This window comes from Procambarus clarkii, chromosome 18 (genome assembly GCF_040958095.1).
Source record: "Procambarus clarkii isolate CNS0578487 chromosome 18, FALCON_Pclarkii_2.0, whole genome shotgun sequence".
Taxonomy (NCBI): Eukaryota; Metazoa; Arthropoda; class Malacostraca; order Decapoda; family Cambaridae; genus Procambarus; species Procambarus clarkii.
In genome coordinates this window covers 24,132,987-24,153,892 of record NC_091167.1, presented here as the reverse complement: position 1 = coordinate 24,153,892, position 20,906 = coordinate 24,132,987, and the positions used below count along the sequence as shown (strand labels likewise).

General features: G+C 43.5%; 1 protein-coding gene across 1 annotated transcript in view; it reads left to right on the top strand.

Moving 5' to 3' along the window:
- The window catches only part of LOC123754246 (mucin-4), a gene marked incomplete in the record, with an annotated part of 115,688 nt that extends 100,673 nt beyond the window's left edge, over positions 1–15,015 (top strand). Inside the window, 2 exon segments of the mRNA XM_069326358.1 lie at positions 7,359–7,463; positions 11,731–15,015. Coding sequence (XP_069182459.1) covers positions 7,359–7,463; positions 11,731–13,139 — 1,514 coding nt within the window.
- Positions 15,016–20,906: the final 5,891 nt, after the last annotated feature.

Sequence of the window (20,906 nt, the reverse complement as noted above, 5' to 3'; positions counted from 1 at the left end):
ACATTGCATTTTGGCATTATTGTAATATGATTTCTGTTCATTTATCATATGTTTGTATCTAGAAAGTTGATAAATGTGCTGCATTCTTCCATAACCTTACATTTTATGAGTGCATGCAAACAAAATAATAAATTACAATTTTCACATAGCAGTTTTTAGTTATGCAGCTATTAAAGTATTAAATCCTTTTTCTTGGGGGGTGGGGGCCCTTCGGCTCCCCGGAGCTTACTAGGCTGATATGCTAATATCAGACTTTGGCATCAGTCATGTGTATGGAGTTCTAGGGGCCTACTGGGGACCATGAGCCAGAACCTGGCCTCCTCAGAAGAGGCAAGGGGAGCAATGGCCTATAGAAACCCCCGTGTGGTTGAAAGCATTCTATGTCTGCCATCAACCGGGTTAGGCACCCAGAAAGGTAAGCGTCTCAAAACAAACCCCTATTCTGGTGAAAATTGCTACCACAAGCCGAACAAGTGGATAGAACTCCCCTAAAATTAACGTGCAAACAATCATGACATCACACGTCGCGCACTGCTGTCCGCGCAGCTCCCCCCTCCCCGGGAGAGGGAAGAGGGAGCCCCAGACCCATCGCGCCGGCTATCCACCTCCAGTTCTAAGGCTGATGCTAACAGCTGAAGTCGTGTGCTCCGGCTCCGGTGGTTGTTTCAGCACTGTACCTAGAGTGTGGTGTCTGTCTTCTAGGTGGTGCATGAGCTGGGAGTGTTTCTTCAGTACTCGGGCTGCATGCTCCTAGGGTTTCCTTCCCTAGGTGCCCTGTAAGTACTGCCCTTGGGGCTTGGGATTCCCTTCCATAAGTTCCTTGGGTTCTGCCCCTGCTAGGCCATTTACTGCTTGGTTTTCGGTCGCCCCTTGTGTGCTCGAGTGTTGTCTCCCCTGTTCGCCTTGGGGTAGGGGGCAGTTTGCACTGGCGGGGCACAGGGTACTGCGCAGCTAGTTTTCACCTATCATAGCGGCCGGCTCTGTTCCGCCTGGTACGCTGTCCTCTTGTGGGGTTTTCTTTTTCTTTTTGTTTTCTGCCTGTTGGAATGGGGGGGGAAAGCCTGCCTTGGTTCTTGCCTCCTGTGTACTGAGTACTCTTTCTTCTTCTGGTGGTTCCCCCTGCTAGGTCCCCATGAGTGTACACGTCCCGGGGGTTCAGTTCTTAGAGGGTTGTTTGGTAGTTTTGGGTGCTGGTTAGCAGTACCCTGCCTGGGTTTACCGGAGCGCGAGTCCTCTTATAGTAAACGCTCAGGACCCTGGGAACCCCCACGGGGACGCATGGGTCCAATGGATGTGACCCTGGGGTTTCCCCTAGCTTTGTGCGAGTTCAAGGGTTGCTCTGTCCCCTTGTCTCAGGGTGACACTCACTGTTTTGCTTCCGTCTGCTGCCTGTGAGGTCGGTGGCACCTTCGACCTGGAGTCCTGCGAGTTTTGTTTCTTGCTTGTTTGTGGCTTGCTTACCCAGTCTTATGCTGACTATGTGGATGCAGGCAGCACGGGTGTTGCACATCGTGTTTCGGTTTGCCAACGCTCTAGGTTGTTTGTTCCCCGGAAGCCCCAAGGCTGCCCCGTTTTGGTGACGGGGCTTGGGGGTGTTGGTTGCTTCGGTTTCCTTCCATGCCCCCTTGTCTTTCCCTTGCTGCGGTCTAGTCTGTCTCCCCCCCCTCCTCCCTTTCCTCCCTGCATCTGGGTCCTTACCGTTTGTGGGTTCAGGGTCGGGGTGGGGCTTCGATGGTTTTGAGACTCAGCGGTCTTGGGTAATTCCCCTTCCGGGGCATTCGAGCCTCTTCCTTCAGCCGTGTTGTACGAGTCTGCCAGTGGGCTCCCTTCCTTGGTATTTTTTGCAGCTGCCCCGGTTTTCTTGAGGCTGAGGCTTTGGGGGGACGGCTCGGGCCTCGGGGTCCTGACGTGTGGGTTCCCGGGGCTGGGTGGGGGCTGCCTGGGGGGCCCCGGGCCCCGTTGGTCCCTGCCGAGGTGTTACTTCCCTTCGAGCGGGGCTTGCGGTTACGAGGAGTGGGGTTTTTCCTTCCCCTCTCTTCGTACGAGTTGTTGGGCTTCGGCTCCTCCCCGGGCTCAGTTCCTGGTTCCTTGAGTCCATTGGTTCCATCCTGTTCGTGGGTGCTCTTGCGGTTTTTCACCCCTTTTCTTGGGATGGGACTTCCCCTGTCATGTTTCCCTTTTCTTTTTGGGGGTTCTGCATGACTTTTGGTCTCGGGTGCGACTGTGCTTTTATGAGCCTTCGTGGTTTGTGCATGCTTGTGTGTGTTCTCGAAGGTTCGAGAAGGTTTTCGCTACTTCCTGTATTCTTGGAACGTCTGGCGTCTTTCGGTGTGGCTTCCCTCCATTTTTTTCTGGGCTTGTTGGTCCCCTTCTGGGTTTATTCTGGGTTTTTGATCCTGTTTCATTCTTTTGTTCATGTGTTTTTCTTCGTCTTCGGTCTCGGTACTATTCGTTTTCTTAACCCTTAAATGGCGCATAGCTATATACCATTTGACACCCACAGGCGCATACCAAAAAAAAAAAAAAATGATTTTTTCTTCCTAACCTGTTAATTTGTGTTCACTGATCACGGGAAAAATAATAAAAAAATCGTAAGTGGCATATATTGTCCACTATAGGGAGGGGAATTCTGGCAAAAACCAGGCGCTGACTGAGCGTGCGTCCCAGGCGGTCTGTTGATCGCCAGCTGTCAGGCCGGAGTTTCCACAAAGAGATAATTACCTAATTATTTCAATGTCTCTGATTGATTTTTCGTAGTTTTTTTGCTGTAATATTATTCAATAGTGTGTAGTGTGATATATTTATATAATAAAATGAGTGAATCATCACTGTACTCAAAAATATGGTGTGCATATTGTTGACTCAATTATGTTCATCAAACAGTGAACAAATACTTTGTCGGTTATTACACTATATACACAGGTTATATATAAGTATCTGCATGTTTTGTTCACCATAACGAACCACTAAGTTGGTATGCTGAGTGGCAGTGGCAGTGGCAGGCAGTGACTGGCTGCCACTCCCTCCCTCACCTCACCTCACCTGACTTGCCACCATTCTCCACCCACCATACTGTTTTTGCTTTTATATACAGACATTATATATAAGTATTTACATGTTTTGTTCACCATAACTGTACATCTAAGCCTGTATGGTGAGTAAAGGCACAAAGACGAAGCTACTCACACAGTCAGCTGGTGGCGGCCGCCCTCAAGGCCAGACGCACTAATATTTCTCCTACAACAATACTGTTTGTGGTGTTATTACGCTATATACACACATTATATATAAATATCTACCTGTTTTATTCACCATACTTGTACAAGTAAACTGGTATGGTGCCCAAAGACCATCATGGTCATCAGTAAACAACATGGTAAGTCCTGCAGACGACGCTCCTCCCTCACCAAAATGGCGGCTCCCATCCTCCTACTCTCGCTGTTATCTCACACTATACACAATGTTATATATAAGTATCTACATTTGTGTTCACCATAGCGAACCACTAAGCTGGTATGGTGAGTGTCACTAACCCAGCAGGCACCACAGTGGAGGCAGAGGAAATGAACATAGGCACATGGTACTGATGATGTACAACCCTCAAACTCTCACATAGCAGGAGCAGTTTGGGAAATGGGGTGATATCCATAGGACCACCAAACCACAAGGGATTTCCAGGGCCTGTAGAGAGGACCCCACAGAACATCCAGGCCCTGGGGATGCTACACCTGTCCTATATAATGGTATAATTATGACATACAAGTAGTTCAACAGAGCCTGTGACACCCATGTGCAAAGGCTGACCTCTTTGCACTCAGTGCAGCTCGCAACCCACAGGATGTCCTGCCAGCCAAAATTAATCCCTATCCAAGGAAAGACAGTCAAAGAAAACTGACTCGCCATGGGCAAAGGCTATCACAAGCAAGGAGAACCTCTAAGGTAGCGATCCCCAAACACTCCATTGAAGATAACATTAGCGATGCAAAGACAGCACTAAGGAGTTCAAAGGAAAGTTAACCGTGAGCACATGTAGCTCCAAGTGGTCTCAACTCTTGGCTCACACTACACCAAAGTGTACAGGGATAGCCACAAAGACAAAACCACCACTTAGCTAAAAGTAGACACTGGAGGCAGAGTGACAAAGAAGACCTGACACAGCTGTCCATGGACTGCCTTCCTTCTCCCCTCAAACAAGGGGGAGGCAAGGCAAATGAGCTTGCACTAGTTTCATGAAGTTTCGACCATTTGTTTACATTGCTGGGGGAGTTCTTTTGGTAGTTTTCAAGACTGGTGCCTCATTTGAGGCCAGCAGTGGTTTTTGTTTCACCGACTTCCTGGGTGCCTTCCTCAGTGATGGCAGACATGAATAAATTAATAAAAATGTTACACAAGCGCCATGCTTCCTGCACCTCTGATGGGGGGCCAAGTTCTGGCTCATGGTCCCTAGTAGGGCAGTAGAACGCTGCGACTGATGGCATCTAGTACAGTAGTGTGGTACACTTTCACAGATACTAGCTTCAGAAAAATATTCAATTAATGAAATTAAAATTTAGTGCAAAATGTGCAGGGTCAAACTTGAATTAATGGTTGAGATTATCATACTTACCAGAACTGCTTAATGGTTAATAATAGTGCATAACTGTGTAGATAGTTATATAGCATGGGTGGTACATGAACAAGGGGACACAGGTAGAAACTGAGTACCCAAATGAGCCACAGGGATGTTAGAAAGAACTTTTTCAGTGTCAGTGATAGAATGCATTAGGCAGTGATATGGTGGAGACAGACTCAATACACACTTTCAAATGTAGACATGATATAGAGCCCAGTAGGCTCGGGAATCTGTACACCAGTTGATTGAAAGTTGAGAGGCAGGACCAAAGAGAACCAGATCTCAACCTCTGCAAGCACAACTAGGTAAGTATATAATGGGCATACAGTGTGATAATAGCAAAAATATTATGCTTCATTGCTCAAAGAATATAGTACAGTATTGTGCACATGTGAATGACATGAATATACAGTGACACCTCGGCATTCATGGCTTATGAACGCCCCTCTTTACAAATTTTTGGGGTTACGAGCCCAATTTCTTCTTAAAATTTCAGTTGGGTTACGAGCATTGCCTCGAGTTGCGTAGTTTGTTGACACGCGTATGAGTCACTGAGCATGTGGTTCCTGGTGGCACGGTCTCCCGTGCACTTCAGTTTACCTGTGCCTTCAGTCTAGTGTCAATTGTGCTTGAATTCTTTGTCAAGAATTTTTTTGTTTTTTGGCTTCTTTGTGTTTTAAACATGAAAGTAATTATTATATATCATGCCATGGGACCCAAGAAAGTCATTGGTAAGGTTCAACCTAAGAAAACTCATGTGAGGATGCCACAGAAGAAAAACAAGAGATCATTCGTAAAAATTAGAATGGTACATGGGTTATTGAACTAGCTACAACAAATCAACTCAGATTTGTACAAATAATCTTCAGGGGAGGAGGAGGCAGTAGAGGCCTCATTTAATGAGGCCTCTACTGAGAAAGGGGCCTCAGTAATGAAGCCCCTTCCTTATTAATTAAGAAAATGTGTGCAGTATGGGAAGAACTGCAAAGTTTTGCTGAAAAGACTCGCCAAGATAAAGCTTTAGCAGGCCGTTGCTAAAACAATGTGATGTCTTACTACAGACAAGTGTTAAAATGTAGGGAAAACAAATGTCTTTAGGTAGATTCTTAGTAAGGCAAGCAAGCAGTGAGCCAAAATCAGTTCCTAGTGGTGCCTGCAAAACATAGGAGGCAGAGTACCCCAGAGAAATCTCAGTGCCTGATGTTATAATGGAAGGGGACGCCCCTTCCAAACACTTACACCTCTCCTCCCCCACTCCTCATTGTCTTCCGTATGCCAACACAAGTCGTCAATAAAGGTAAGCTATAACTTGTACATACAGTGGTACCTCGGATTACGAGTGCCCCTGGTTACGAGTTTTTCGGGTTACAAGCAGGATTTGCTCGGAAAATTTGTATCGGGATACGAGGGTGTTGATACGCGTACGGGCCGACTAGTGCGTGGTGGCACAGCGATTGCCGCTCAGTTTACCAGTGCCTCGTGCCCAGTGACTATCCCGCCTCAATTATTCACCAGGATTTACAGTGTTTTGTTGGATATTTGGCCATTTGAACATAAAAGTTGTTATTATATATCTTGCAATGGGTCCCAAGAAAGCCTGTAGTTTGGAAGGGGACTCCCCTTCCAAACAGTAACGCCTCTCCTCCTCCCACCTCCTCCTTACCATCTTCCATACGCAAACAGCAGTCATCAGCAAGGGTAAGTAATAATTTGAACATAGTTTTGTAGTGTAGATTTCGATGAATTAGGTATAAAATTTAGTTTGAAGTGAGGGTTTTGGGTAGTCAGGAATGGTTTAATTAATTTCCCATTATTTCTTATGGGAAATTAGCTTCAGTTTATGAGTTTTCGTGTTATGAGCCGTCTCCAGGAAGGGATTAAACTCTTAAACCGAGGTACCCCTGTACTATAATACTAAATATTTGTGTGTATTAGGTATGAAATGTATTTTGAATTAATGTTTTTGGGAGTATGGAACGGATTAATTCAATTTATATTATTTCCTATGGGAAAATTTGTTTTGGGTGCGAATTTTCAGGTTACAAACCGTCTCTGGGAACTGATTAAATTCATAAACAGAGGGGCCACTGTATTGTGTTTGTATGTATTGATATTCCCCTCATTTCATTATAGAAATTTCTCAAATTACAAACTATTGCATAATTGCAAAAAACTTGTGAAAAAACATATCGGCGACACTAAAGTAAATCGGTATAAATATATTCGCTGCAGCTCCCACCACATGCCTATCCCAGACTGCCTCCTCCGGGCATCTCATCCATCAATGCTTGTGAATCATTGACATTATAATGAGATGTCCTCTCCACCACTGCCAAAGTCAGCTAAGCAATTTTATTTTTTCCTGTGATTAGGGATGCCTTTTAACAATATTAGAAAGAAAATTCTTTTAAATAAATTTGTTCTTGTGCACCAAGGAGTTGCCATATAAAACAGATGCACAGTGTAGGGGGGTTAAGGATTACTAGGGAACTTTTGCCCTTTGCATTAAACTAAGTATGTGTTAGATTCCCAGGGTAAACTATATTGCTCTAAATGCTTGATTATTATAAACAGTTTGTTACTTTAAAGTGCAACAGCTTAATGTATTATCCTGATTTTTGCATGTTAATCATTCTAAATACTGATAAAAAGTGTTCTTGCACTATGAGTTTGTTAAAAAATGTTTTATTTGCAATGTTTACTAAATATATTTTGATTGCTTTTATTGAAATAATCGTGGGTGTAGAGATTGATACAAGCCAGTACTGCATGCTGCACCATTACTCAGATGAAGCCTCTCATCACTATGAGCCAGGAAGGGTGGTTCTTCGCCGACACCTCTCTCAAGCAGGTACTCAAAAGTTGTTCACTTTCAACTTTTTCCAGGCATTTTCTAATGTTAGATTATCAGTTATCACGTGTAATGTTTGTTATTTAATATAGATGCAGAATCTTAGGGTTTGGTTATTACTTGAAAGGAATAATGTTTAGTTCACTGATTTTATAACAATTTGCAGTTTGTTTTAGAAACTTGTTTACCATCTAGACTGATTTTCTGGGGGGAGCCCCTACGGCTCCCCGGAGCTATCCATGGCTGATATGGATACCCTAACTATTTTGCATCAGTCGATGTTGGTGGAGTTCTAGGTCTACCGGGGACCACGAGCCAGAACCTGGCCCCCTCAGAGAGGCATGGGGAGCAATGGCCCATAGAAATGCACATGTGATTTGGAGCATTCTATATCTACCATCGACCGGGACAGGCACCCAGAAAGGTAAGCGCCACAAAACAAACCCCTATTCTGGTTAAACAACAAAATCGACAAACGAGTGGACAGAACTCCCCCAGGAAAACGAACTAACAAGCATGACGTCACGCGAGCCGCGCCGCATGTCTGCGCAGCTCCCCCCTCCCCGGGAGGGGGAAGGGGGACCCCCAGACCCCCGCGCCGGCGATCCCCGCCTCAGTTCCTCGGCTGATGGGATCATGCACGGTCGTGTGGCTCAAGCTCCAGTCTTGTCTCAGTGCTGTGACTTGTTTGCAGTGCTGCTCTTACGGTGGTCGTGTGAGCTGGGAGTAGTATTCTCAGGTACTCGGGCTGCATGTGCTTAGGGTCACCTTCCCTGAGTGCCCTGTAAGTACCGCCCTTGGGGCTTGGGGTTGCCTTCCACAAGTCACCTTGGGTATACCTCTGTTGGCTTTTCGCTGCTTGGCGTTTAGCCGCCCCGAGGGTTTGGGGGTTTCACTCCCTTGTTTACCTTGGGCTAAGTGGTAGTTATCGCACTGGTGGGGTGCAGGGTACTGCGTAGCTAGTTTTCACCTATGACAGCGGCCGGCTCTGTTCCCTCTGGGTACGTTGTCCACTTGTGTGTTTTTTTTCTTTTATTTTTGTTTTTGCCTGGTAGGGGGGTCTTCCTTGTTCCCCCTCCCCCCTTATATTAGGTTCGTTTGTGTGGTGGCACCCCCTGCTTTGCCCTCGCGAGTGGACACGTCCCGTGGGTTCAGCTTTAGCAGTTTGCTTGGTAGTTTGGGGCGCAGACCCTTAGCAGACCCAGTCTAGGGGCCCTGGGAAACCCCCCGGGGGCTCTCGGGTCCGATAGTGGAGACCCTTGCGTCCCCTCTCACTTTGTGCGAGTTGAGGGTTGCTCTGTCCCTTTGTCTCAGGGTGACTCCTTGTTTTTGCCTCCGTCATGCTGCCTGTTGGGTCGGTGACACATTCGACCCTTGAGTCCTGCGAGCTTTGTTGCTTGTTCGTGACTCCATTCACCCAGTCTGCTGATGAATTCCCGTGGGTGCAGGCAGCTCGCGCGTTGCAGGGTAGGATGTTGCAACGCGCTCTGGTTTGTTGCTTCCCCGGACGCCCCGATGCTGCCCCGCTTGTGTAGGGACCCAGACTTGGGTGGTTTTGGTCGCTTCAGCCTTGGTTCCTTCCACGCCCCCTTGTTTTTCCCCCTCCTGCTTCCGGCCCCTACGCATCTGCAGGCTTCGGGGTCAGGGCGGGGTTAGAGGTTCTGAGACTTGGGCAGTTTCGGGGGTTGCCCCGTCCGGGGTAGCTGCGGAGGCATTCAAGTCTGTTCCTCCGGCCGATGCTCTGGGGTTTTGACCAGTGGGCCCCCTTCTCTTTCAGCTCTCTCAGCTGCCCCGGCTTTTTCTTGTGAGGCCGGGGCTTTGGAGGTCGACTTGGCCCCGGGGCCTGGTGCAGAGGCTCCTGGGGTTGGGGAGGAGCGGCCTTGGGGGCTTTGGGCTCCATTGCGCCCCGCCTGGATTTCAGTCCTTCTGAGCGGGGCTTACTGTTACGAGGAGTGGGGTTTTCTTTTCCCCCTCTGCGTACGATTTGGGCTTGGGTTCTGCTCCTCCCCGGGTTCGGTTCCGTGTCCCTGTGGTTTCTTCGGTTCCGTCTTCAGGAGGTTTTCGGCTAACCGCATCTCTTCGCCTGCGGTGCGGTTGGCCTTTGCGGCTTCCTCCTGCGTGTCCCAGAGTTTGCCTCCATACTGGTTCCTTCTGTTCTGGACAGGTTGGGCTCCTCGTAGCCGTTTGGGCTCCTTGTAGCAGTTTGGGCTCCTTGTCGCCGTTTGGGCTCCTTGTCGCCGTTTGGGTTCCTTTGTGACCATTTGTGCTCCTTGTAGCCGGTTGGGCTACTTCTCGCCTTATTGGGCTACTTCTCGCCTGGTTGGGCTACTTTCTTTCGCGTCCTGCGCATGCGCCGTGGGAGTTTGTTTTGGTTCCGGGCTGTGTGCACACGTGTTTTGCTCCAATTCTCTCGGGGGGGGCTTCGCCTCTCGTTCTTTTCTTATTCCCATCCGTGCCCCGTTGCTTTGGGGGTGTTCTGGGGTGCCGCTGTGTGGAATTCATGAGGTTTTTTCCCTGCGTTCTGGGGTGGAGAGACTCCTTCGCTGCTCCCATCCTCTCCAGCGTGGGCGCACTGGCCGCCTCCGGCGGATACGGACTCGAACACTTGCGTCATGGCCCATCAGGGCCTATGACGTTCGGGCCCCGCCCCGAACCTACAGACGGTAAGGAACCGGATGCAGGCAGGAAGGGTGATCCAGGGGAAAGACAAGGGGGCGTGGATGGAACCGAAGCAACCAACACCCCCAAGTCCCAAAACGAACTACAACGGGGCAGCCCCGGGGCTCCCGGGGAGGAAACCACGAGAACGTTGCCACCACCAAGGCTCAAGTGCAACGCCCCTGCTGCCCGCACCCACTTTTTCAGCACAACTGGGTAACCGAGCCACAACGAGCAACCAAACTCGCAGGACTCCGGGTCGAAGGTGTCACCGACCCCACAGGCAGCAGACGGAGGCAAAAGAGAGAGTCACCCAGAGACAAAGGGTGAGAGCAACCCTCAAACTCGCTGGAAGCGAGGGGGGGACTCTGGGGTCACATCCATCTGACCCGCGCGCCCCCAGGGGTTTCCCAGGGTCCCGAGCGTTTACTATAAGAGGACTCGCGCTCAGGTAATCCCTGGCAGGGTACTGCTAACCGGCACCCAAAGCTACCAAACAACTTTCTAAGAGCTGAACCCCCGGGATGTGTACACTCACGGGGACCTAGCAGGGGGTACCACGAGAAAATACTCAGAACACAAGGGGCAAGAACGAAGGCAGACCCCCTTCCAGGTAGATAAACAAATAGAAAAAGAAAACCCCGCAAGAGGACAGCGTACCCTTGCGGAACAGAGCCGGCCACTATGACTGGTAAAGACAAGCTGCACAGTACCCCGCGCCCCACCAGTGCAAAAACTGCCCCTTACTCTAAGGCGAACAAGGGAGACAGAACACCCGAGCACACAAAGAGCGGCCGAAAACAAAGCAGTAAATGGCCAAACAGGGGCAGGACCCAAGGAACTTGTGGAAGGTGGCCCCAAGTCCCAAGGGCAGTACTTACAGGGCACCTAGGGAAGGGAACCCTAGGCGCATGCAGCCCGAGTATTGGAGAATCACTCCCGGCTCACGCACCACCTAGAAAACAGACACCACACTCTAGGTACAGTGCTGAAACAACCACTGGAGCCGGAGCACATAACCGGTGCCTATAGCATCAGCCGAAGAACTGATGGCTGGATAGCCGGCATGGGAGGTCTGGGGCTTCCCCTTCCCCCTCCCGGGGAGGGGGGAGCTGCGCAGACAGTGGCGCGGTGACGTATGACGTCATACTAGTTTCCTTGTTTTCTGTTGAAGAGTTCTATCCACTAGTTTGGCTTTAGGTAGCAATTTTCACCAGAATAGGGGTTTGTTTTGGAATGCTTACCTTTCTGGATGCTTGACCCGGTCGATGGCAGACATAGAATGCTTCCTACCACACGGGGGTTTCTATAGGCCATTGCTCCCCTTGCCTCTCTGAGGGGGCCAGGTTCTGGCCGTGGTCCCCGGTAGGCCCTAGAACTCCATACACATGACTGATGCCAAAGTCTGACATTAGCATATCAGCCGGTAAAGCACCGGGGAGCTGACGGGGCTCCCCCCAGATAAGGTTATAAAATTGAGAAAAAAAATTTAGGTGTATTATTTATATTTATGAAATGTTTATATTTACTTTAATGCATATTAATTTGTTTTGTAGAGTTGATGTGCAAGTTTGTTATTTTATCTTGTTTTTTATTGCTAACTTTTCAGGTGTTGCTTCACCACGGAGTAGTACATTAAGACGTTCTGGCTCTCATGGGCAAAAACCTCCACCTCCTGTTCGGCGAACACCATCAATATCTTCCATAACATCAACAAATCCCTCTGTTACACCACTGACTGATTTAAATCATGAATTGTCTAGCACAAGTCTGAACAACTCTCCCACACACCTGACTTCTGCTGGTACTCTCAGCAGTAGCAGTAGTGTAAATGGCAGCATAATTACTGGTGAAAATGCAAGCCCTAGCCAGGGAAGCAGCAATAATAGCCCATTACAACGTACAGACAGCGAATCTAGCACACCTGTAGGATCTTTGGAAAACCTTCCCCCTCCTCCAGCCTTCTTGTTGGAAGATGGCACAGAAGAAGCTAACCCTGCTCCTGATACAGATATGACAACTCCAGAGGGAGTCAGATTTATATGTGATCCATTTGGTCCCCCAGCACCCATCCAAGATAAATGTTTACAGCAACGTGTAATGACAGTTAGCGATACTGTAAAAACTTTACAAGAAAGTCAACACCAGCCACCTTCACCAGTAACTCACCGTAGATCACAATCCTTACGCTGTAAGGATCAAGCACACAAAGCAGTTCAAATTTTGGAAGAACGAAGAGTTTCTTTAGAAGATGCCAGAGCATCCCTCATGACAACCCTGAATGCCAAGCTTGCACAGCAGGCATCCAAACAATTCCAGAAACACTACCAACGAATAAGAGAAGGCAGCCAGTCACCACAAATGAGTCGTGCATGTTTGGGATCTGTGCAGGAAGGCATGGCTGTAAATAGTCCTTCACAATCTCCAACACATTATCCAACACTTCAGACTATCAGGCAAGATCATGTCTATTTAAACAAGAGTCAACATATGGAATATCAGACAACTCTGCATCAACACTCAACATTTAGCCAACGTAACTCAAGGCAGTTACAGCAGGAGCCTCTTCCCAAAACATTAAATGCCTGTGCTGATGTGCCAAGTAATGCCTACCAGCCAGGTATAGGGACAAACAGGGATCCTAACCAACAAGCATTTTTGCAATCATTAAATGAAAAACTCTCACTGAGACAACTAGGTGTAGAGAGTACGACTTGTCTCGTATCACCACGGCTTTGTTCTAAAAGAGCTCTCCCCGGCATTGCTCCTCTACCCAACCCAAAGCCTCATCCAAATGGCAGTGCTCCAGGAGCTCAGGTCCAGCGTTCAGGCTCGGGTGCCAGTGAGAAGGCTTCAAAAGTACGACAGTGGATTGCAAGCAAAACTATGGGTACTGAGAAGAAAAGTAGTGCCGAATCAGCTGCTCTCAGAGAGTCGCTTCTAGACCAGATCAAGCGTGGAACAACACTGAAGAGAGCCAAACACATAGCTGATAGATCAGCTCCACAAGTTTTTTGAATTAATGTTATTTGACATGTTAAAAGATTTTATAGGCTAAAATATCAGAGAAAGAATGATGCTCTCAATTCTATGAGTGCTGCAGATAAACTTATTGTAGTTGTATGTGATTCATATATACTGTACTGTACTTTATAGGCAAAGAGCTGATAATTTAATTGTGGCTCAAAACATAAAACCACTGATATAGGAAAGATAGTGTCATATTCGGAGGGTGAAGCATGTTTTATAAACTTGAATATTATACAAGTTCGTAACATACAGCCTCCAATTATCATTGAAAATAAATTTAATTACTATATAAATAAAGTAAAATATTGTCAAAATAACCTGATGAAATACTGTACTGTAGTAGCATATTAAAATATTACTTTTAATGTTGGTGAAATAGCTCTAACTTATTGCTAGAGTTGAGTTGCTTTGTCAGGGAGCAAGAGAGTGTAATTGTATGCAGTTCTGGAAGATCCCAGAGTAAAATTAGTTTCCATGTTCAGCTAGTGTTTTTTACATCTGTATTGAATTCGTGGGTGATATTTATCTCTAAAACAAATACACACACACTGCTTTCCAACTTTAGAATCACTTTTAATTACATGGATGGTGAAAATACTAAAGAAACTGTTCATGACTTTTGTGAGACCAAAATTGGATTATGCAGCAGTTGTATGGTACTTATATCTCAAGAAACACATCAATAAACTGGAAAAGATGCAAAGGCATGTTACAAAATGGCTTCCGAGACTAAAAAAAACAGTTACGAAGAGAGGATAGAGGTGTTAAAAATGTCAAAGCTAGAAGATAAAGAAATAGGTGATATGATCACCACTTGCAAATTGATAACAGGAATCAACTAAATTGACAAAGGCATTCCTGAAACCAGCACCTTCAAGAACAAGAGGACACAGATTCAAGTTAAGGAAACAAAGGTGCTGAAAAAATATTAGAAAGTTTTCTCTTGCAAGCCGTGGTAGATGGTTGTGGAACAAGTTAAATGAGAAGATGGAGGCCAAAACCGCCAGTACTGTAGTTTCAAGGCATTATACGACAGTACTGAGAAGATGGGACACCACTAGTGTAGCTCTCATCCTGTAACTACACTTGGCTGGGTAATTACACACAATATGAGCAGTGCATTGTTTTCCAAATAAGAGGTGTAAGTCATTCAAAGCACAATACTGTACAACTATAACACAGAAATTGACTTCTATATCTTTCACTTCTTGATACTGAACATTATTTACTCTCTATAACTGGGTTGTTTACTCTGGAATGTATGAATAAAAATTCATCAAAAGTTGAAAAAGTTTATATAATATTTTGATTTATCAATATTAATTTTGTTTTATATTTAAAATTAAAATATTTGCATATAACTAAAAGTAGAACACAGTATTTGTTAAAAGCAGATATTGAAAAGTTAGCTTGCAAATACATACTGTCACCTTTAATTTATGATGGCTTTGTTTTCTATTATGTTAACTCAGGATGAAACATTCCTCTTCAGCCATTATTTAGCCGTATTGCTTTGTAAACTGTTTGTGTGGACCGAGTCAATTTTTTAAATTTTCACGAAACTTCAATATTGTACTTGTCGTGTGTTTGAAATAGGTCATTGAGGTTACACTTCCAATTCCACGGGACAAGTTGATTTGCTCCCCATTTTAAAACCTGTAGTCCATTGTTTCCCCACAATGTATATTTGGTTTAGTATCTGGAGCAGTGATATTGATATACTGTACTGTACATTGTTTCAGAATGTCCTTTGCTTTGTCTGACATAATATTACTACAATATAACGGTGGCATAATGTGTACCTCGGATATAATTTTAGCAAGGATTTTTGTTCGAACAATTAAAAAATTTTGCATTACAAATACTTTGAGTATGTATTGTTCATAATAAGGCTTTCAACAAAGGAAGTATTTACCTAAAGTATAACTGTTACTGTATGACCTTAAAGACATAGTCACTAAAAATTTAGCAGACCTGTTTTCTTAATTGACTGAAATGTTATGTATTTCATAATGGTTGGTCATAAGAAAATAAAATAAAAAAATTAAAAAAAATTCTGAATATTAAGATGTGTAAAATATTCTAAATTCTAACTCTAGTCACTTAACAGTCAAAATAAAAGATATCTTAAAATTAAATTGTGTATGGAAGTATTAATTTAATTCAACTGTAAATATCAAAGGACATATCATATTACTACACCTATGAATATTATACGGTATTACCAATATATATATATATATATATATATATATATATATATATATATATATATATATATATATATATATAATATTATATATATATATATATATATATATATATATATATATATATATATATAATATATGTAATACACTACATAGTGATACCTCGGTACTTGAACTTAATTCATTCCAAAAGGCTGTTAGTGCTGATCTGTTTGAGTACCGAATAATTTTTTCCTGTATGGAATAATGTAAACTGGATTAATCCGTTCAAGACCATCCCCACCCCCCACCCTTTAAAAAAAAATTTACACACACAAAAGTATTTTTCATTGAATTATGTATACTCTTAAGTATACAAGCCTTGTGCTATATAGTTTCCCCGGCTTGGCGCCTTCTTTTGATAATTATTTACTAACAAATCTTGTATGCATAAATCATACAGAAAGCCTAAACACGTTAGATGCAAGAAATGCAAATTTATTCTCACTTTACTTGTACTGTACTTAGTTTATAACGAATGTGTAAAGTGGCGAGGACGTCCCCCGTCCAGTGATGATTGTTTTTCCCTGCATTTTAGAATGGATCTAAAGTGAGACATAGTATTGTCATTAAACAGGTTTATAACATGGTTTGCCTCAGCTAGGAATGTCATTACTTCTCTCCTTGGCCTCTGAAGAAAATTGGTTACATATATTTGTATCGTAGTGCTGAGCAAACGGTAGACTACCAATCTGCTTTTTTCTTGAATATATACATACATTTTTTTGAAAAAAAAAAAATGTATATATATATATTATATATATATTATATATATATATATATATATATATATATATATATATATATATATATATATATATATATATATATATATATATATATATATATATATATATATATATGTCGTACCTAGTAGCCAGAATGCACTTCTTGGCCTACTATGCAAGGCCCGATTTGCCTAATAGGCAGAGTGATTTTCTTTATTTTCAATAAATTGTTTCCAATTAGTTTATTTGAATAATTATTATTATATTGGGAACATAAATTATTGGCTTAGTTGTGTTAGGTTAGGTTTAGATAGGTTAGGTTCGGTCATATATCTACGTTAGTTTTAACTCAAATTTCAACAAATTAACTTATAAATAAAGTTAATTTGTTGAAATTTGAGTTAAAACTAACGTAGATATATGACCGAACCTAACAAACCTTACCTAACCTAACCTATCTAAACCTAACACAACTAAGTCAATAATTTATGTTCCCAATATAATAATAATTATTCAAATAAACTAATTGGAAACAATTTATTGAAAATAAAGAAAATCACTCTGCCTATTAGGCAAATCGGGCCTTGCATAGTAGGCCAAGAAGTGCATTTTGGCTACTAGGTACATCATATATATATATATATATATATATATATATATATATATATATATATATATATATATACACATACACATCATATATATGTCGTACCTAGTAGCCAGAACGCACTTCTCAGCCTACTATGCAAGGCCCGATTTGCCTAATAAGCCAAGTTTTCATGAATTAATGTTTTTTTGACTACCTAACCTACCTAACCTAACCTAACTTTTTTGGCTACCTAACCCAACCTAACCTATAAAGATATGTTAGGTTAGGTTAGGTAGGGTTGGTTAGGTTTGGTCCGATATCTACGTTAATTTTAACTCCAATAAAAACAAACTGACCTCATACATAATGAAATGGGTAGCTTTATCATTTCATAAGAAAAAAATTAGAGAAAAAATATTAATTCATGAAAACTTGGCTTATTAGGCAAATCGGGCCTTGCATAGTAGGCGTAGAAGTGAGTTCTGGCTACTAGGTATGACATTATATATATATATATATATATACAGTATATATATATATATATATATATCACACACACACGACAAGCATAAGACTAAACTGGAAATGGTTCAAAGGTTTGCCACCAGACTAGTACCCGAGCTGAGAGGTATGAGCTACGAGGAGAGACTACAGGAATTAAACCTTACTTCGTTGGAAGACAGAAGCGTTAGGGGGGACATGATCACCATATTCAAGATTCTCGACAGAATCGACAGGGTAGATAAAGACAGTTTTTTTTAACCCAAGGGGCACACGCAGTAGGGGGGACAGGTGGAAACTGAGTGCCCAAATGAGCCACAGAGATATTAGAAAGAACTTTTTTAGTGTCAGAGTGGTTGACAAATGGAATGCATTAGAAGTAATGTGGTGGAGGCTGACTCCATACACAGTTTCAAGTGTAGATATGATAGACCCCAATAGGCTCAGGAACTTGTACACCTGTTGATTGACGGTTGAGAGGCGGGACCAAAGAGCCAGAGCTCAACCCCCGCAAGCACAATTAGGCGAGTGTATACATACACACACACACACACAGTATATAATAAACAGGAAAAGTGAGAATAATTCTTTGATCCAAGCGACTTTATCCATATATGAGCCTTTTTTACAATTGGATGGAGAACCATATCAAATATAAACAATACTAGTTTAGATTTTGTTATAAACCCATTTCTCCACATCTCCATAGCTTTAATTGCTATGGCTTAAGTTTGTTTGGAGGCAGAGTTTTTTATTTATAATTAACTTAGGGATGATATTTGAGGGTAGTTATAGTGATCATTATTTCTGGTAGATATTTATGATAGATAATTGGTTAGCATAAACCTTTACTGAAGTTTCATGAGACTTTTCATACAAATGAAAATTAACAGTTGAAGCAACTTGTAAATTCATAACTTTGTAATAATGCCATAAAAGTTGACTATTTTTATAGCAAGTGTCAGGTGTATTAGTGCCTTTTCTTTTGTAAAGTTCATTGCGTCCATAGAACTCAAATACTTTTTGCCCATCATTACAGCCAAAAAAAAAAAAAATTGCCTTATACAGACATGAAACTGGCATTCTCAACTCTGCTCATAATTATACAGTACAGTCTTGAATATTGAATCACACATTTTGATGAATAATTTTCAGTTAATCTTCTTGCATTAGTGATATGTGTAAAAATCTAATTGGAATACCACACTAAAACTCACTTGGGCAAGTATTAGTGTTTTCTGCTATCAGAAATTTTAGTAATAGCACTATAACTCCGTCAAGTATCATATACTGTACACTATTAAATTTAATATCAGCATCAGGGAAACTTTTTAACATCTTTGGTGTTTGGTCTAACACTAAAAATTCTACACGTATAGCTTGGGAAAGTGAAGTGGTAAACACGCAAATCAGAGAGTAAGTGTAAAAGTAAAATGAAGATAATTTGTCTTGGAGTTCTGCTGTAATTTCATATGAAGTCATTAAGTCATTAACTGGAGATTAAGTTTAGTGATTGAAGAGTTCACATAATCCTTACTTCTGCAATGTTGTGTATAGATTGATCACTTTTCCTATTAATAAGCTTGTACAAAAAAAAAATTGACAATAATTAGTTTTTGATGGAAGATTATTCTGCCATGTGTTTTGTGTATAAATATGTCATAGATTATTATTAATCGTAATAAAGTGAATAAAATAATTTTTATTATTTGCCTATAGGTAGATTTTATAGTACTATGCCGCACTATATGCACTTTTGATTCTATTATAAAAAAAAACACCTTTATGGGTGTTGCCCTGACAAGACGAGGGAGCGCTTGTGTGCTGTTCTTGGTCACGTGGGTGATTTCTGCTTGCCTCCCGTCTTCCCTCCGCGGTGTCGCCTTGTCGTGGTGCTCCCTCCCTATCCGGCCTGTTGTCGTCGTGAGGGAGGGGGGGGGGCCCTTGGTGGGCGGCTACCGAAGTGTGATACTCCATGGGTGAGTCTTCTGTTCTTTTGAGGCCTTTGCTGTTGTCTTCTCCAATTGTGCCAGATATTTTTTCCTTTTCCTTGCGTTTCATTTTTCTCCCCCCCCCCTCTTCTCCTTTCTACCCTCTTCTCCTTTCTAATTGTCATTTCCCGCCGACCTTTTGCCAGTCTTGATTATTCTTTTGGACTACTTCTGTTTTGACGCCCGGGTGTTTAGGGAGGCATACTCTCTCACCTGTAGAACTGTGGTACCCAACGTTGCGAGCGAGGGGACGCTTTAATTTATTGTCAATCCTCCTTTCGTCACTTAACCAGATCTCGACGGACTGACGGTTCTTATTGTGGCGTTTGTGGGGAATATACTCACGATGCACCCTTGGGGGGGGGGGGGGCAGTAAGACCGGTAACATGTCTCTTGTTGGGTGTCCTATCTTCTAATTGTGGCTCCGTGTTGGATGTGGGGGCACATTCGTGAATGAAAGTATTACCTCTCGTTTTCATGCTGCTGAATAGTGCTCCTCTTATGACTTCTCAGGCTCGTGGGGTGAGTGACCAAGCCTCAGAGTCGGACTGTGTTGGAAGACCGGGCTCTATAGCCCCTGCTACATTGTGCCCAGACCTAGCTCCTCCTCTGAGCCTCCTGACTACTCCCCTCGGCTCCTCATTTTATCACTTGCAATAGTTTCAATGTTGACATTTACGTTAACTGACGCGACGTTCCTACTCAATGTGTCTGGCACCACGTGAGATGGTCCAGGCTTATAAAGGATCTGAAACGAGTGAGCTGACAGCTCATGAGACCAACGGGACATCCGGGGACACTTCGTTTTCTTTTTAAATATATATGTGAGAGCTCTGTGATCTGTGAAAATAACAAAATGACGTTGGAATAGGTAAGGCTCAAAATAACGAACACTTTCAACCACAGCAAGCGCTTCCTTGTCTGTGGCTGAGTATCTGACCTCCGGTCCCTTGACTTTTCTGCTGAAATACGCCACAGGGTGAGGATGGTTCTCTGAATCACGCTGCATTAAGCACCCTCCTATGGCAATGCCACTAGCGTCTGTATGCACCTCCCACTCCTTATCAAAGTCAGGCACAGCTAATACCGGGGCGGTAATTAATTGACTTTTGAGCCTAGTATAAGCCTCATCGTGTTCTAAGGTCCACATAAATTTAGCATTCTTCTTTACAAGGTCAGTTAAAGGCGCTGTTATACTAGCAAATCCCTCAATATGGTGGCGGAAGTATCTGGCTGCTCCCAGAAACCTGCGCACATCCCTTGCTAACCTAGGCCTGGGCATCTCAGCAATGGCGCGGCATGAGTCTGGGTCAGGGTGGATGCCATCTGTGCTCACCTGGAACCCCAGAAATTTGAATTTCTGAGATGCCAAGTTGCACTTGTTGATATTTAATTTGAACCCTGCCTTGTCTAACAATGAAAGTGTCTCAGTCAAGTCCCGCAGGTGCTCATCAAACGACCTGGAGTAGATAACCACGTCATCCAGGTATGCTAATGAATGCCTACCTAGCACAGGACTGAGGAAGTAGTTAACTCTCGCTATTCTCGTTATTCTCTATCCATTATTAATGCACTGGTAGTGCATTAATAAATAAGTCAGCAACTGGGAATTTGCACTGACCTAAAGCTGCAGAGAAACAAACAGGAAGCCAAACTCTACAACCACCTAGTGTTGAGTATGGGAAGCTGTGAAGAAT